The 13,229-nt window shown below is 46.9% G+C and overlaps 2 protein-coding genes across 2 annotated transcripts; both read left to right on the forward strand.

Annotated features, from left to right (window-relative positions):
* Positions 1–5,594: 5,594 nt before the first annotated feature.
* PtA15_7A632 (uncharacterized protein) lies at positions 5,595–6,243 on the forward strand (the record flags this gene model as incomplete). Its single annotated transcript, XM_053171259.1, has 4 exons — positions 5,595–5,725; positions 5,804–5,918; positions 6,003–6,106; positions 6,195–6,243. The coding sequence occupies 4 exons, from the start codon at positions 5,595–5,597 to the stop codon at positions 6,241–6,243; spliced, it is 399 nt and encodes a 132-aa protein (XP_053022458.1).
* A 3,841-nt stretch (positions 6,244–10,084) lies between these two features.
* On the forward strand, positions 10,085–11,411 carry PtA15_7A633 (uncharacterized protein; the record flags this gene model as incomplete). Its single annotated transcript, XM_053171260.1, has 6 exons — positions 10,085–10,518; positions 10,605–10,659; positions 10,767–10,900; positions 11,004–11,116; positions 11,190–11,257; positions 11,346–11,411. The coding sequence occupies 6 exons, from the start codon at positions 10,085–10,087 to the stop codon at positions 11,409–11,411; spliced, it is 870 nt and encodes a 289-aa protein (XP_053022459.1).
* Between the last annotated feature and the right edge of the window lie 1,818 nt (positions 11,412–13,229).

The raw sequence follows: 13,229 nt of genomic DNA on the forward strand, positions 1-13,229 counted from the left end.
AGCCAAAGGACAGACACTAGCAGCTCTGGAAGAGATGGTCCCTAACTCCAGAAGAGTCAGGGAGTTGTGGCCTTCTTAAGAAGACCAAGACAGAGAAAGAAGTGAAGCCAGGGATTTTTCTCCTAGCTCCCACTTCTGTTTGCTACTCATCTTCAGGAAACTACGTATCCTGAAGATCTTTTTTGCTCCGCCCACACACCCTAAGCACTGCGGGGGGTAGACTTCGAAGGCTTGGGGCTTAGCGCCTCAAACCCCACTCCCTGGGCAGTCTAGGTTTCTGCCTTGCTTGGAGGCGGTCCCTGATTTGACAGAGTCTCTACCCTCTGGCGCATTGAAGAAACCTTGTCCTCTCTTGGTCCCACACACAGTAGGCCTATAGGCCAACAAAAAGGGGCTCCCAGTACGGTAGAGCCCCAGGCGCAGCCTAGTCCCAACTGTGTCAGATGCAGAAACCTGCATTGGGGGGAGCGGCCAGATGGATGCCGCGCTGGCGCACTAGTCCCTGGGGCGCCGCCCCCCGATTTTCATCCACCCACTGAGGGCCACGTAGGCGGTAGTGGGCTGCATTTGTACATGCAGCTACAGTGGACGTGTGACATGTCTGAACCAGTTTCACAGGGACCCCGCTGCATGGCACACCAGGGAGGAATGTGTTGCACTATCTAGAGAGTGCCAGACCGTAATTTCTTTCTAGAAGTCTGCCAGATATGAGTTGAGAGTTGTTCATATGTTCATACTCAACTCATGCTGGTCTGATCTTTATCCCATCTTGTTTTCTATGGTGAGTTAAACTCAACTAATAGTGTTCTCCACTCATAGTCTGGTACACACAGGTGGTCTCCAATGACCGGTGTGTACTAGCCATCAAGTGGAGAAACCCTCCACTTGATTACCATTTTTTATGGCCATAAAGTGGAGAATACCTCCAATCCATTACTGGTTTGTAAAGAAATCAACTGGAGAAATACTCCACTCCATGATCCTCTGTATGAGCCATGGAGTATAGAAATCCTGCAATTTTTGACCATGTATTCCTGCCAATGAGTGGAGATATCCTCCACTCAATGACCAGTTTGTATTTCCATTCATAGGAGGTATTCTTTTCTCAATTACTATTTTATACCGGTCATGGAGTGAAGATATCCTCCACTTGATCACAGATGTGCTGCTAAAAGTTCAGCTTAATGAATAGTACATGTTGTTCATTTATGAGAGCGGCCCTTTCTACTATACATAGTGCTGGGTAATTCCTGGCTCAACTGCCAGGGAATGCTGACCATCCAGCTGCGCTTTTGTGAGCTGGGTGGACAGTATATATTGCCTAACAAGCTTGGGAAGGCTGGCTCAATGACCAGTATCTGTTGGTCATTGGGCTCGGAATTCACCCATGTGATGGCCAGTAGGTGCTGGTCATTGGATTTGAGCTCGGGGAGGCAGCGGGTTGATGTCCACTGCACTTTTCCACCACAATGTTCGGCCAAACGTTGTGGTGGACAAATTACAGGGTTCCCCGAGTTGGGGAAGCAACAACCTGATGACCAGCACATGCTGCACATTGCGCAGGCCTTTCTGAGCTTGGCAGGCAGTAAATACTGTTCACCAAGCTCGGAAAAGCCCAGTTGGATGGCCAGAATGTGGTGGATATTGAGCTGGGACTTTCCCAGAGCAATGAAAAACACACACTGGTCATCAATTTTGGTTACATGGGTAAACTTCTGGCCAATGTCCACCCTGATGTTTGCCCAAACATGAGGGTGGAAATTACAAAATAAAAAACCCCTCCCTGGTAATAAAGGGGAATTCTGAGCCAATCCAAGTGTACCCCCGTGCCCATAGTTCACTTGTACCAACCTTCAAACCACCAGACACCAGTTTTTTTACTTACTTTCCTCACATATTTGGGCAAATCCTGCTTTCTGAAGGCCACTTATTTTGAGTGTTCTGGATAAAGCAGGTCTGCAGTGTAGAAGTATTAACTAACAGGTGGTGCTACACAAGTACCATGTGATGAGAGCAATCAGAGACATTTTTTTGAACCATGCAAATCAAAACAAAGGTAGATAGGAGGAGATTCACGTAATATGGCTGGGTATAACATCTAAAGATGATAAATTTACAAGAAAAAATGTGTTACCAACATCGGTATTTGTGTGGGCATTATGATTCAATAATTCACCACTCACCTTGGATTTCTCAGACCAGATTTTGAATTATTTCTCCAGCTAGCTCCAGGAGCAAGGGAATATTGATGCACTTGTGAATATCCAACAATCTACCGTGTTTCCCTTGAGAAGCTTTGTTTAGGCCTCTAGAACATGCATTTTTCAGTCAATTGTATTTCAATTTATAAAAAAAAATTGTACAGTGTGTAGTTATGTATTAGGCAAGGTGTATATTCCCAAATTGACAACTCTTCAAAATTCACAATTCAACATTGTTTTCTGGTTCATCCCTTGGAAAAAATGGTAGGTAAAATTGACTCCAGCATTTTCATATTTCATATTTATGGGAGGAAAATTGCATGTTACACAGGTTTTCCTTGCTCTGACACTGATTGATACTTGAAGAATAGAAAGTTGATGGCAAACCACTTTCTTTCCATTTTAATATAGGGAATCCGCATGGAAGAAATATGCTGCAAGGATTCATCAGCCAGTTGGCTGATCCTCTGAAGTTTCCACATTTCAAAATTATGTTGCATGGTATGATTTTATGGGTTTTTTGACTGAAAAGATCTGCAATGAAAATTATTCCCCCTCACTTGGATGAGGATGTATTTTAGAATACAGATAGGTATATTTTTGGAAACACTTGTGTGCATTGAAGCTCAATTCCACAGTTGTTATCATGATGAACCTAACACAAAACTTCAGCCAAGAGATGTTCATGTGTTGGAATTGAGTTACAGATCATTCCAAAACAACTTGACCTACAGTTACCCTTGTATTTGGAAGAAAGTGAAAAAGAGTTGAAGTTCACATTTGACTCACATCAGACCCCATTTCATACAAAATTACGGCTTGGCACTCCCTAGAGAGTGCAACACATTCCCCCCTGGTGGCATGTCCACGCAGCAGGGGTGTGGGGGAGGCGGTACCCAGGTACCTGCAGATTTTACCACCCAAAAAACAGGCACCTGGTACACGCCGGCGGGTACCCAACAGGCACTCGCCGCACCCGCCAGGCGGTACCAGGTACCCAATCATCATCTTTAATTTGGAACCAGAGCCATAAGAATGCCCCTCCTGCCCCTCCTCATGGTGCTGGACAGCTGCCCTCAGCCTGAACAGAGGGGCTGACGGAGCCCGGGATTTTTACACCAGCTGCAAGGACAAGAGAGATGTGGGATAATTGAGCCCAAAGTTAATCTTGAATCAGAAAACAAATCCATACAACAAAACAAAAAAAATCCAAGATTCTTGAAAAAACACAATATGTATATTTTAATCTTGTATATGTGACTCCCAATGATTGAAATGATAATAACAGGGGTTTACAATGGGCCATCAAAGGCTTGGTACCATTCCTTGAGGCAAATAAGGACCTGCCCCTCCTCCCCCTTGCCCTCAAACACTTCCATGCCCACCTGCTTGGAAAGCACACCAGCAACATCCACTCCGCGGCCTCCCACCACATCTCCTCCAAAAAGGCCCGCCGGCTGGTCATCAAGGCCTACTACCAAATCCTGCCCACTTCCACCCTCTCCCTGTGGGAAGATTGTGGAGGGACCAAGAGCCTCAGAAGAAGCTTGTCGCCGTCCTGGGCGGCCAGGGCATTAATGGCGCTTGGCCAAGTGCAAGGGCTGACACCAAACAGGATTTTGTTGCAGCTGACAGGGGGCCTTGCGGGGCATTTGCAAGGGGTAGCAGGAGCGGCGCTGATCAGCAGACACCTGGGTGCGGGGAAGGACAGCTGGACAGGACTGGTCCTAGCTTGACGGAGCTCACAAGGTTGGCAATCCATGCGCTTGAATTGCTATTCCACATTGGCCTTGAGACCGCCTGGGCTGGGTTGGGTTGGAAAATTTCCAACCCGCCCTGCCCCATTTGTAAATGGGCCGGGGCGGGTTGGGTTGAGAGATAGTCATTTGGGACCCGGGTACTGCACCGCTTTTTGGCCAATTTCTGCTACCTAGTACCGCACCCGGCATTGCCTGGGAGGTACCACGGGTACCGCGGGTACCACCTGTGATATTTTTTGGTGTGGCAGAGTCCTGCTGTCCTGCTTTCTCCATCCAGTTTTTTGCCGCCCTTTGCGACAAGCTGGAGGGCGAAAAGACCACTGTTTGCCGGGAGGGACTCCTCCCAGCAAGCACTGGCTCTCCTCTTTGACCGGAGGAATCCCTCCGGTTGAGGAGGAATACACACCTCTGACTGGAGGAATTGATCCATCCAATTGGAGGCATGTACACCTCTTCGACCGGAGGAATGGCTCCGGTCAAAGAGGCAAGTCCACCCAGTGAGCTGGATATGTGTCCATCTTGCCCGGTGGACATCCCTTGCTAAGCTGGATACATAATATGTATCCAGCTTTCCAAGATGACTCATCCCTCACCAAGATGGATACACAATATCCAGCTTGGCTAGTGAGGTCTCACCGCGAGCTGGACACATCCAGTTCCCTTGGAAGATTCCTCTCGGCGAGCTGGATACATATGTATCCAGCTTGGCTAGGGGACTCCTCTCCAGCTCATCAAGAGGTTCTTCGGCGTACGCAAGCTGGATACAATATATGTATCCAGCTCCGCGGGAGGAGTCCCCTTGGCGAGCTGGATACGCCAAGAGGAATCCTCCCAGCTTACTGGGAGGCCTTTGCCAAGCTGGATCTACCAAGTCCAGGCTCTCAATCCCCCAGGGGGTGGGAGGTACTTGTAGGCGGTACCCGGGTACCGCACCGCTTTCTGGCCAAAACCCGGTACCTAGTACCCCACCCGGAACCGCTGCGCGGGTGCGAGGCGGGTGCAAGGGGGTACCCGCCAAGCGGTACTAGGTACCTCCTGCGGGTACCAAATGACTATCTCTAGTTGGGTTGGAGTTTCAAAATATCAAGACCTGCCCCATGACCCGACCCATCAAAAATGGGGCGGGTTGGGGCAGGCTGGCTCATGGGCCAGTCTTGAAAGATGATTTCATAAAAATTGCTATTGAGACCTGACCGCCCTCATGGGTTGGGTTGGCAAGGGTCAAATTTTGTCATCATGTACAAGTTTGATCCTCTGTGATCATGCACATGGGTTATCAGGGTGTTTGGAAGGAAAAAGATAGTTTTTTTTTTTAGATCATACACAATTGCAAATTGCTTTCAATTTGCCATCAGTATGTTTTTAAGCCTACCCCTATGCTCGCCATCACCGGCCTCCCCCTCGACTATGTTCCGAGGCTCCAGCGGCGAGGACTAGATTCCCCTCAGGGGTTGAATTTTTTTTTGGTTCCATCCCCGGGGTTCAGGGCATGCCCCGATCAGTCCGGGGTCTGTGCTTCGGGACCAGCCTCATGCCCCGTCCCGAACCCCGGGTCCCACCCTTGGCCCACGAATTCCGGCAGCGGGAACCGGGTGGCATCAAGCAGCGCAGACGAAACCAACAGCCGTAGACCATGATGCTTCCGATCTTCTTCAAAGTCTTGTCTCGACCTTCGGCGACCCAGTTACTATCCCCGAACCCGACAGCTCAGCTGACTCGGGCTGCTTTCCATTCTTCCAACATTGCCGAGGGCGGACGATTGAGGTCGGTGAATTTTTGACAAGAACCATCACTTGCATTTTCCAATTATTGACTTGAAGAATGGCTTCATTTTTTACAAAGCAAGATTCCTTGGCGACTATCGACTACCCGGAAAGCTAACCTCAGGAAACGACTGAGAGAGGTCGATTCGGTTATCCAAGCCGTTAAAGACAGCGGTGTTCAGTGTGGTGCATTGGTAAGAATCACTCCAAACGAAACTTTCCAGGGCCACTCAATCAGCCAAAATTTACCCTGTCCCGATCACGTTTCTGGATTATAGACAAAAGCTATGGAGTTGCCTACTGAAGCCGACATGACTCCGAGGGACAAATACTTCGTCTTCTCAGCCCGGTCCAAAGGATACCGGAAAGGCATACACAAAGTGTAAGATCGTAGCTGCTGGTTTCCTCACTATGTTTTGATCAAGTCCCTGACATTCAAAACGATTCTTGTCTTCGTTCTTCTTACCCAGGCCTCATTTTACCAAAATCACCCACCGAGTCAACCCGAAGGGGTTCTGATCTTATAAATCTACTGTTAATCTGTGATATGAAATATAAAATATAAAATACATCCCATGAAAAATTTGCAAATTGTGGGGCTCCTATGTGCATGTCATTTGTCGCATACGTGGTTTGCAAGGGGCCTCACTTTTGAAGTTTTTTGTCAATTGCAAACAGTGAGATGAATTTCACTATTGATAGCATGTAATAGCAAAATATATCTTTAATAAGATTAGAAATGTAGTAAAATAATATGGCTAACACACTTTATAAAATGACAATCTACCATCAATTTTTCTATACTTCATCAATATTTTTTTGTATTAAAGCGCAGGATAAAGATTGGCAAGTTGTACCTGGTAAGTTTTTTTTTTTTGGTGGTCAATAATGTGAGACCAATTACAATACAATAATATTGTTAGAGATGTTAATAATAACAGTTAAATATATACTAGAGGCCAAGGGGGCTTTGCAGCTGTAAATACAGAGTCCTGTTACATTCCCATCCAGGTACAATAGGTCCCAGTCCCAACCTGGCTAGCATAGCACCTCCAAGAACACACCACCCCATGGCATAGGCATGATAGGAATATAGATTGCAAATAACCCATTGACATCAAGCCTTCCAGATGACATGAATTCCCACCAAAAAACAAATCTATCTGAAATTGTGAACCTGATACTTGAGTCATCTCCCACAACACCAGGAAAAAAAAAAAGTCACTTGATGACAAGTGACATCATGCCAGCTCCAGCGGGCTACCCATCATCTACCCACCATCTACCCATCATCTACCCACCATCTAACCACTTTCAGAATTTCCACAGGAGATCCTCAGTTTTCAATGGGCACCACTGATCCCCATTTCTGGTCAGCTGATACTCAGCTTTAGCTCCAAGCTTATGCTCAGCTTTGTTGCCCAGCTCATGCTCAGCTTTGTTGCCCAGATCAGAACCAGTCCTGGCCCAGCTGCGTTTCAGCTTTTTTCCACTCATGGCTCATCTTAGACTCATACTAGGACTATCATTGGCCCAGCCAATGCTCAGCTTTGGACCAGTAGTATTGGCTTAGCTGATTTTCAGCTTTGGATAAATCTCGGCCCAGCCAATGCTCAGATTATGAGTCTGACCACTCCTGTAACAGCTTATGCTCATCTGTGGACCAGCCTTGGCTCAGCTGATGCTCAGCTGTGGACCAACCTTGGCTAAGACAATGCTCAGCTGTGGACCAGCCTTGTCTCAGCTGATGCTCAGCTGTGGACCAGCCTTGGCTCAGCTGATGCTCAGCTGTGGACCAGCCTTGGCTCAGCTGATGCTCAGCTGATGCTCAGCTGATGCTCAGCTGTGGAACAGCCTTGGCTCAGGTGATATTAATCTTTTGAATAGTCTTAAAACATCTGATACTCAGCTTTAGAACAGCCTTGGCTCAGCCAATGCTCAGCTTTGTACCAGCATTGGCTCAGCTGATGCTCAGCTTTTGAAAAGTTTTGGCCCAGCTGGTGTTAATCTTTGGAACAGTATTGTCCCAGCTGATCCTAAGCTCTGCACAAGCCTTTTCCAAGATGATGCTCAGCTTTGGACCATTGTTGGCTAAGCTGATGCTCAGATTTGGAATATTCTTGGTCCAGCTGACACTTGAGTTTGTATCAGGCTTGGAATATCCAATGCTCAGCTGTGGCCCAGGCTCAGCCAATGCTCAGCTTTGGCCCAGGCTCAGTCAATGCCTACTGCTCAGCTTATGATGAGCATCAGCTGTTCCTGGGAAAAAAATTAGGATCAGCTGACTGTGCCACATTGAGTGCTCTGTTGCAGTCCTGCAAGCTCTAAAAGTGCTGGTGGAGCAGACTTGGAGCAGCGCTGGAGTAGCTCTGGAGCAGAAACCAAAGCTGCATCATGTCACTTGCCATCAAGTGACTATTTTTTTTTCCTGGTGCAACAACAATTTTTTTTAAAATGAACCCCCATCAACTTATTGCCTAACAAAATCTTCATTTATTATGTGACTATTTAGGCCATAATAACAGGGGGTTTCACAATAAGAATTCTTGCTTAAGTTCCTGTAGCACCAAATTTGGTTACTTGGGGGTGACATCCTTGCTTAAAATTTAGCCTGAAGTACAAGCCATAAAGCACCCCAAGCAGCATGTAGCAATACTGGCAAGCGCTCCAACTCTTTCCTGGGTATCCTTATTGTGAAACACCCTAATAACATCTATCATTGGACCTCTGAGATGACTCATCCTCTGTGACCTTTTCAAACAAGACAAAACTTGTTGGGTGGTTCTTTTAAGTTCTCCCTTGAAAGGCTTGCAGTTTTTTCTCCACTGATAGTAACAAAAGCAAGTAATGGTCATAATATCAAAAAACGTAAAACTTTTGTTAGGGAGCAAGACACTAAAATTGGTCATGCTTCTATCAACATTTCCGCCTAATTAGCACTCAAAAATACAGTTAAAGTGTTCAAAGTTGAAATCATAAACTTTTCAATACATAAAATCATAAAATTTTCAAATGATGATTTTATATGTACCATTTTAGAAATGTTGCTCTAATATGAGTGTTTGGGTGGTACATATTTTTTTCAGCTTAGATTTTATGATTTTATGGTGTTATGATTTTATGCAAGTCAACTTTGAACACCCTAAGTGAATGATTTCATGTGAACTGAGAATCTACAGGACTTTTATAACTATTGTAAGATATCCCATTCAATGTTGAACTGAAGTTGATTATTGGGACCTCAATGAGGATCCCTCCTTCATGAAATTCCTCCAAAAATTTTCTATTTACCATCCTGGGATGTCAGTCCCGTCCTCTATTGATTACATAAAGAAGGGTTGGGTTTGAAGAAAACAAAGCATGTTGGACTAAAATTGGCTTGTATAAAATCCTACACATACAATTTTTGAAAAATTCAAAATCCTTCTTGATGGGGATGAAGACCCCCAAATTGGGCACACCCTGCTCAGCATTATTTTCCCATGGGGAGTTCAGTGTATTTTACATGATTTTTACAAAGAAAAGTACCTCAGAACCCCAATGGTGACACACGGGCATGCTTATTTTGGATAGAAGCCTCTCCTGCACTTCGTGCGTTTGACGGAGAGGCTGCACACGCTCAGAGCTGTTGAGGGGCCAAACTTAACACAAGTCCCTCGGAGCTCGGTGGTGCTTCGCGCCCCTCCGTCCGGCTCAGGTTGCAGGTGGGCTTGGGCGGCCCGCGGGCAGCCCTAGCCCGTCCTGGGTTCGGGGCGGGCCCGGACAGGCCTATATGAAAGAAAACACATCAGCGGCCCGGCCCACGGAAGCCCATGTTTGTCCCGGGTTGGGGCCGAACAATCCGGCCGGCCCAAGTTGGCGGGTCCGAGGAGGAAAATGAGGATGATTCCTGATTTTGTTTCTCCTACTTGTTTTCTATATGCATTATCATTCTTTGAATACACGGAGCTGTTTTCTCAAAAGATAACTGCTGATGATTTTAAATATCATATAATCATTGTTTCAGTACTGAACTCAAGAAAAAGAAGTGCCTCCGGCCCTCCATTGATAAAAATTAAACACCCTTGGGCTCACCCGGCTGCATTACTCAGAGCCCGTGGGCCGACGCGAGCCCGACGCGAGCCCAGTCCGAATACTGCTTTCTGGGCCGTGGGCTGGGCAGAGCTTTGGCTCATTTTGACCCGACCCGGCCCAGCCCGCCTTTCCAAGTGGGCCGGATCCGGTTAGCGATTTCGGGCCCGAGCTCAGCCCACGTCCCTTCGGTACGCGGGGTCGGGCCTCCCCGACCCTGATCGAGAGGCTTCGTTAAGCTCGTCGGCAATGATCCTGTAGCAGGTGACGTCACACTTGCTATTTCAAGATGCTCTTGGCCATCCGACGAAGCGTTTCATGCTTGCCCCACCGTTCACTCACTCATACGAGACGGTACCAATCTAGCCAGACGAGCTTCCAGAACATCATTTATTCGAACCCATCACCAGCAGTTGGTCTCTTGACTCTCAACAGACCGAAAGCACTCAATGCACTCTCGTCGCCTCTATTCACCGAAATAAACGAGCTTTTGAGCTCAATCAATTCATCCTCCTCTCCAGTCAGATGTCTCGTCATCACTGGCTCTGAAAAATCATTTGCAGCCGGCGCCGACATCACCGAGATGGCCAACAGGTCCTTGGCCGAGGTTTATGATTCTGACTTCCTCAAGTTCTGGTCGGAGAAAATCAGCTCTTTTAGAGTCCCAATCGTGGCTGCCGTGAGTGGTTATGCACTTGGCGGGGGTTGTGAACTGGCTATGATGTGAGTCTTGGAGCGGATGCCTTGTTCGGATGTTTTCTCCCTTATCGCTGATATCTCTTTTTTCATTATGATTTTTGTGCATGTAGGTGTGATATAATTTTAGCTTCGAAAGATGCAAAGTTTGGTCAACCAGAAATTAATGCGAGTAGATAAGATCTATAAGAAACAGAAAAAAGTAAAATACTGCGACCCCGCCTGATTTTTGTCCTCCTCATGTTCAATCCAATTCGCCCCCTAATAAAAACTAGTTAGGTGTCATCCCTGGGGCAGGAGGTACTCAAAGACTGGTCAAAGCGATTGGGAAATCAAAAGCGATGGAATACGTCTTAACTGGAAAAACCTTTAGCTCCCAACAAGCATATGAGTGGGGTTTGATATCTAGGTTTGTCGAAAAGTGATAAAGAATTGAGTAGAAACTATAAAACAGTGATTAATTTTAAACTGTAAACTGAATCCACTCTCTTTTGCGATTGTTGAATCTGAAGAATCGTTGATGGAGGCCACGAAGAGCTAATTAAAGAATCGCTAGCTTTGGCAGATTCAATCTCAACCAAACCGAAATTGGCCACCAAGGCAGCGAAGGAAGCTGTCAATTTAGGTGCTGCTCTTTTTAAAACCCATCCGGCTCTTGTCATTCTGGCTGAAATATTTTTTTCCTCCTCCTTTTCTAGCTTATGAATTACCTCTTAGCCAGGGATTAGAATTCGAGAAAAGATTGTTTCATTTGTTGTTTGGTACAGTTGAGTTTGATTTACATTTTTCTTCATCTCGCTCTATTATGATCGAAAAGCTCTCCGAGATGCTGATGGGTTCATCTTTTTATGCAGAACGATCAAAAAGAAGGTATGAAAGCATTTGTTGAAAAACGTAAACCCAAGTTTGAACACTCTTAGATCTGTGCATCTATAACTTGTTCCAATCAAGAATCAAAAAGCTTGATCAACTTGATGTCAGGGTGTCAATGGGTCGGGCCGACCCGGATCCGACCCGATACCCGTCGGGTTTTGGGTCGGATTCTGGCACGTTTTGAGTGAAAATTGGACCACTTGAACTAGGATGGCAATCGGGCGGGCTCGGGCCGCCTGCGGGCAGACCCGAGCCGGGCCGCCTGCGGGCAGACCCGAGCCGGGCCGCAATATTAGTGGGTGGGTCGGGCCGCGTCATTTTTACTGAAATGGCTGCCCAACCTGAGCCTGTTTATGAGTTGGGTTGCCTGTGGGCCGCCGACGGGCCCCAGCCAGAAAAGATATAATAAAAAAAATCTTGTATTTTGGTAGGGGGAAGGGTTGATGCAGTGTTTCTACACCATATGCATCACAGTAATATACAAAGGAGTTGATAAAAAAGAAATATACCCCACAGGAGCAGGTCAACGTTCTGTTGACACTCCGTCTTTGCATCCCCCAAACGTTGCTTTCCTCCGCAGGGGGCAACGTTCTGACGCGGTCAGAAATTACCACGAAAATATGGGTTGGCGTGGTTTCAGTTGTCACAACAGCATCCCGGCGAAGAGGAGCGGGCGCGCCGACGTTGCTGGACCAATGAGGGTTCTGCACCTTTGTTTGCCAATCACTCCGGCAACGTTAGGTTGACGCCTTTCCCTCTGCGCTCTAGAAGAGCGTCAAGGGATTGAGCCCACAATGTTGGCAAGGGGTCAATCTTGTAGGTGCCAATTGGCAAAAGGAACTGTCCAGGCTTGAACCCACAGCTGATTCTGCCCACAGGCTTCCTCCCAAGGAGCTTCTTCCCCCTTGTACTACACAACACTAGCTATACCTATCCAGTGGAATTGCACCCTCTATACCGAAGTGAACCAGATTGCTTCCACCTTTCCACAAAAAAAACATCAAAGGTAAAAAAGAAGAAAAAAAGAAAAAAAGTCGAAATCAAGCTGTCTTCTTGAACACTCACTTGGCAAAGCATCTTTGCAGGTGGGCACAGGAAAGCAAAAAAAAAAAAAAATCTGCAACCTGAGCGTTGAGAACCGGTTGGTCGGACCATCCTGTTCTAGCAACGCCCAAGTTGGGGGACCTTGCTGTCAACGGGAATTTTTGGTTAATGAAAACATCTTTTTGACGTTTTGTCAAGATGTCCCAGGAACCCAAGCATCCCATTGATGATCACGTCCTCAAAGCGTTGTTTGAATGCTTGAGCAGGCTGTCCTTGCAACCCAAGTGTCCTATCAATCGCATGGCTTCAGCAAATGACCTACGGACGCCGGTGAAAGCGTCAGGATAACCCAGGTATCCCGAGAACGGCTGGGTTGAGGCCATTGTCCTCTCAACACCAAGCCTTCTGTCAAGAGGACTTTGACGTCCTAGCAACCCCAGATGCTGCAACCACCGCAGTCGGCAAGGACGTCAATGAAAAAATGATGTCTAAAAAGTGTCCTACGGCCAACAAGACAACCTTAACGTTCCATGGCGGTCCTAGCGGTTGCTAGGACATGTGATTCCTGCAACCGTTCTGGGAACGTCCCGAGTTCTCTCAATCGCTCCTGTGGTGTAGGGAGTTGAGTTACTTTGCTGCAACTTGCTTTGCAGCTAGCTTCCTGGCCTTGATCCAGTCTTGAGTGCAGATTAAAGCCTCAACGGATTCCTTGTTCAGGCGCATTCAATAGTTTTCAAGGACCCGCCCACCCGTAGAGAATGACAATTCAGATGCAACCAAGGTAGTTGGGATCATGAGAATCGTCCTGGCAGCCTGAGAGA

The sequence above is a fragment of the Puccinia triticina genome, chromosome 7A, assembly GCF_026914185.1.
Source record: "Puccinia triticina chromosome 7A, complete sequence".
In the NCBI taxonomy this organism is placed as follows: Eukaryota; Fungi; Basidiomycota; class Pucciniomycetes; order Pucciniales; family Pucciniaceae; genus Puccinia; species Puccinia triticina.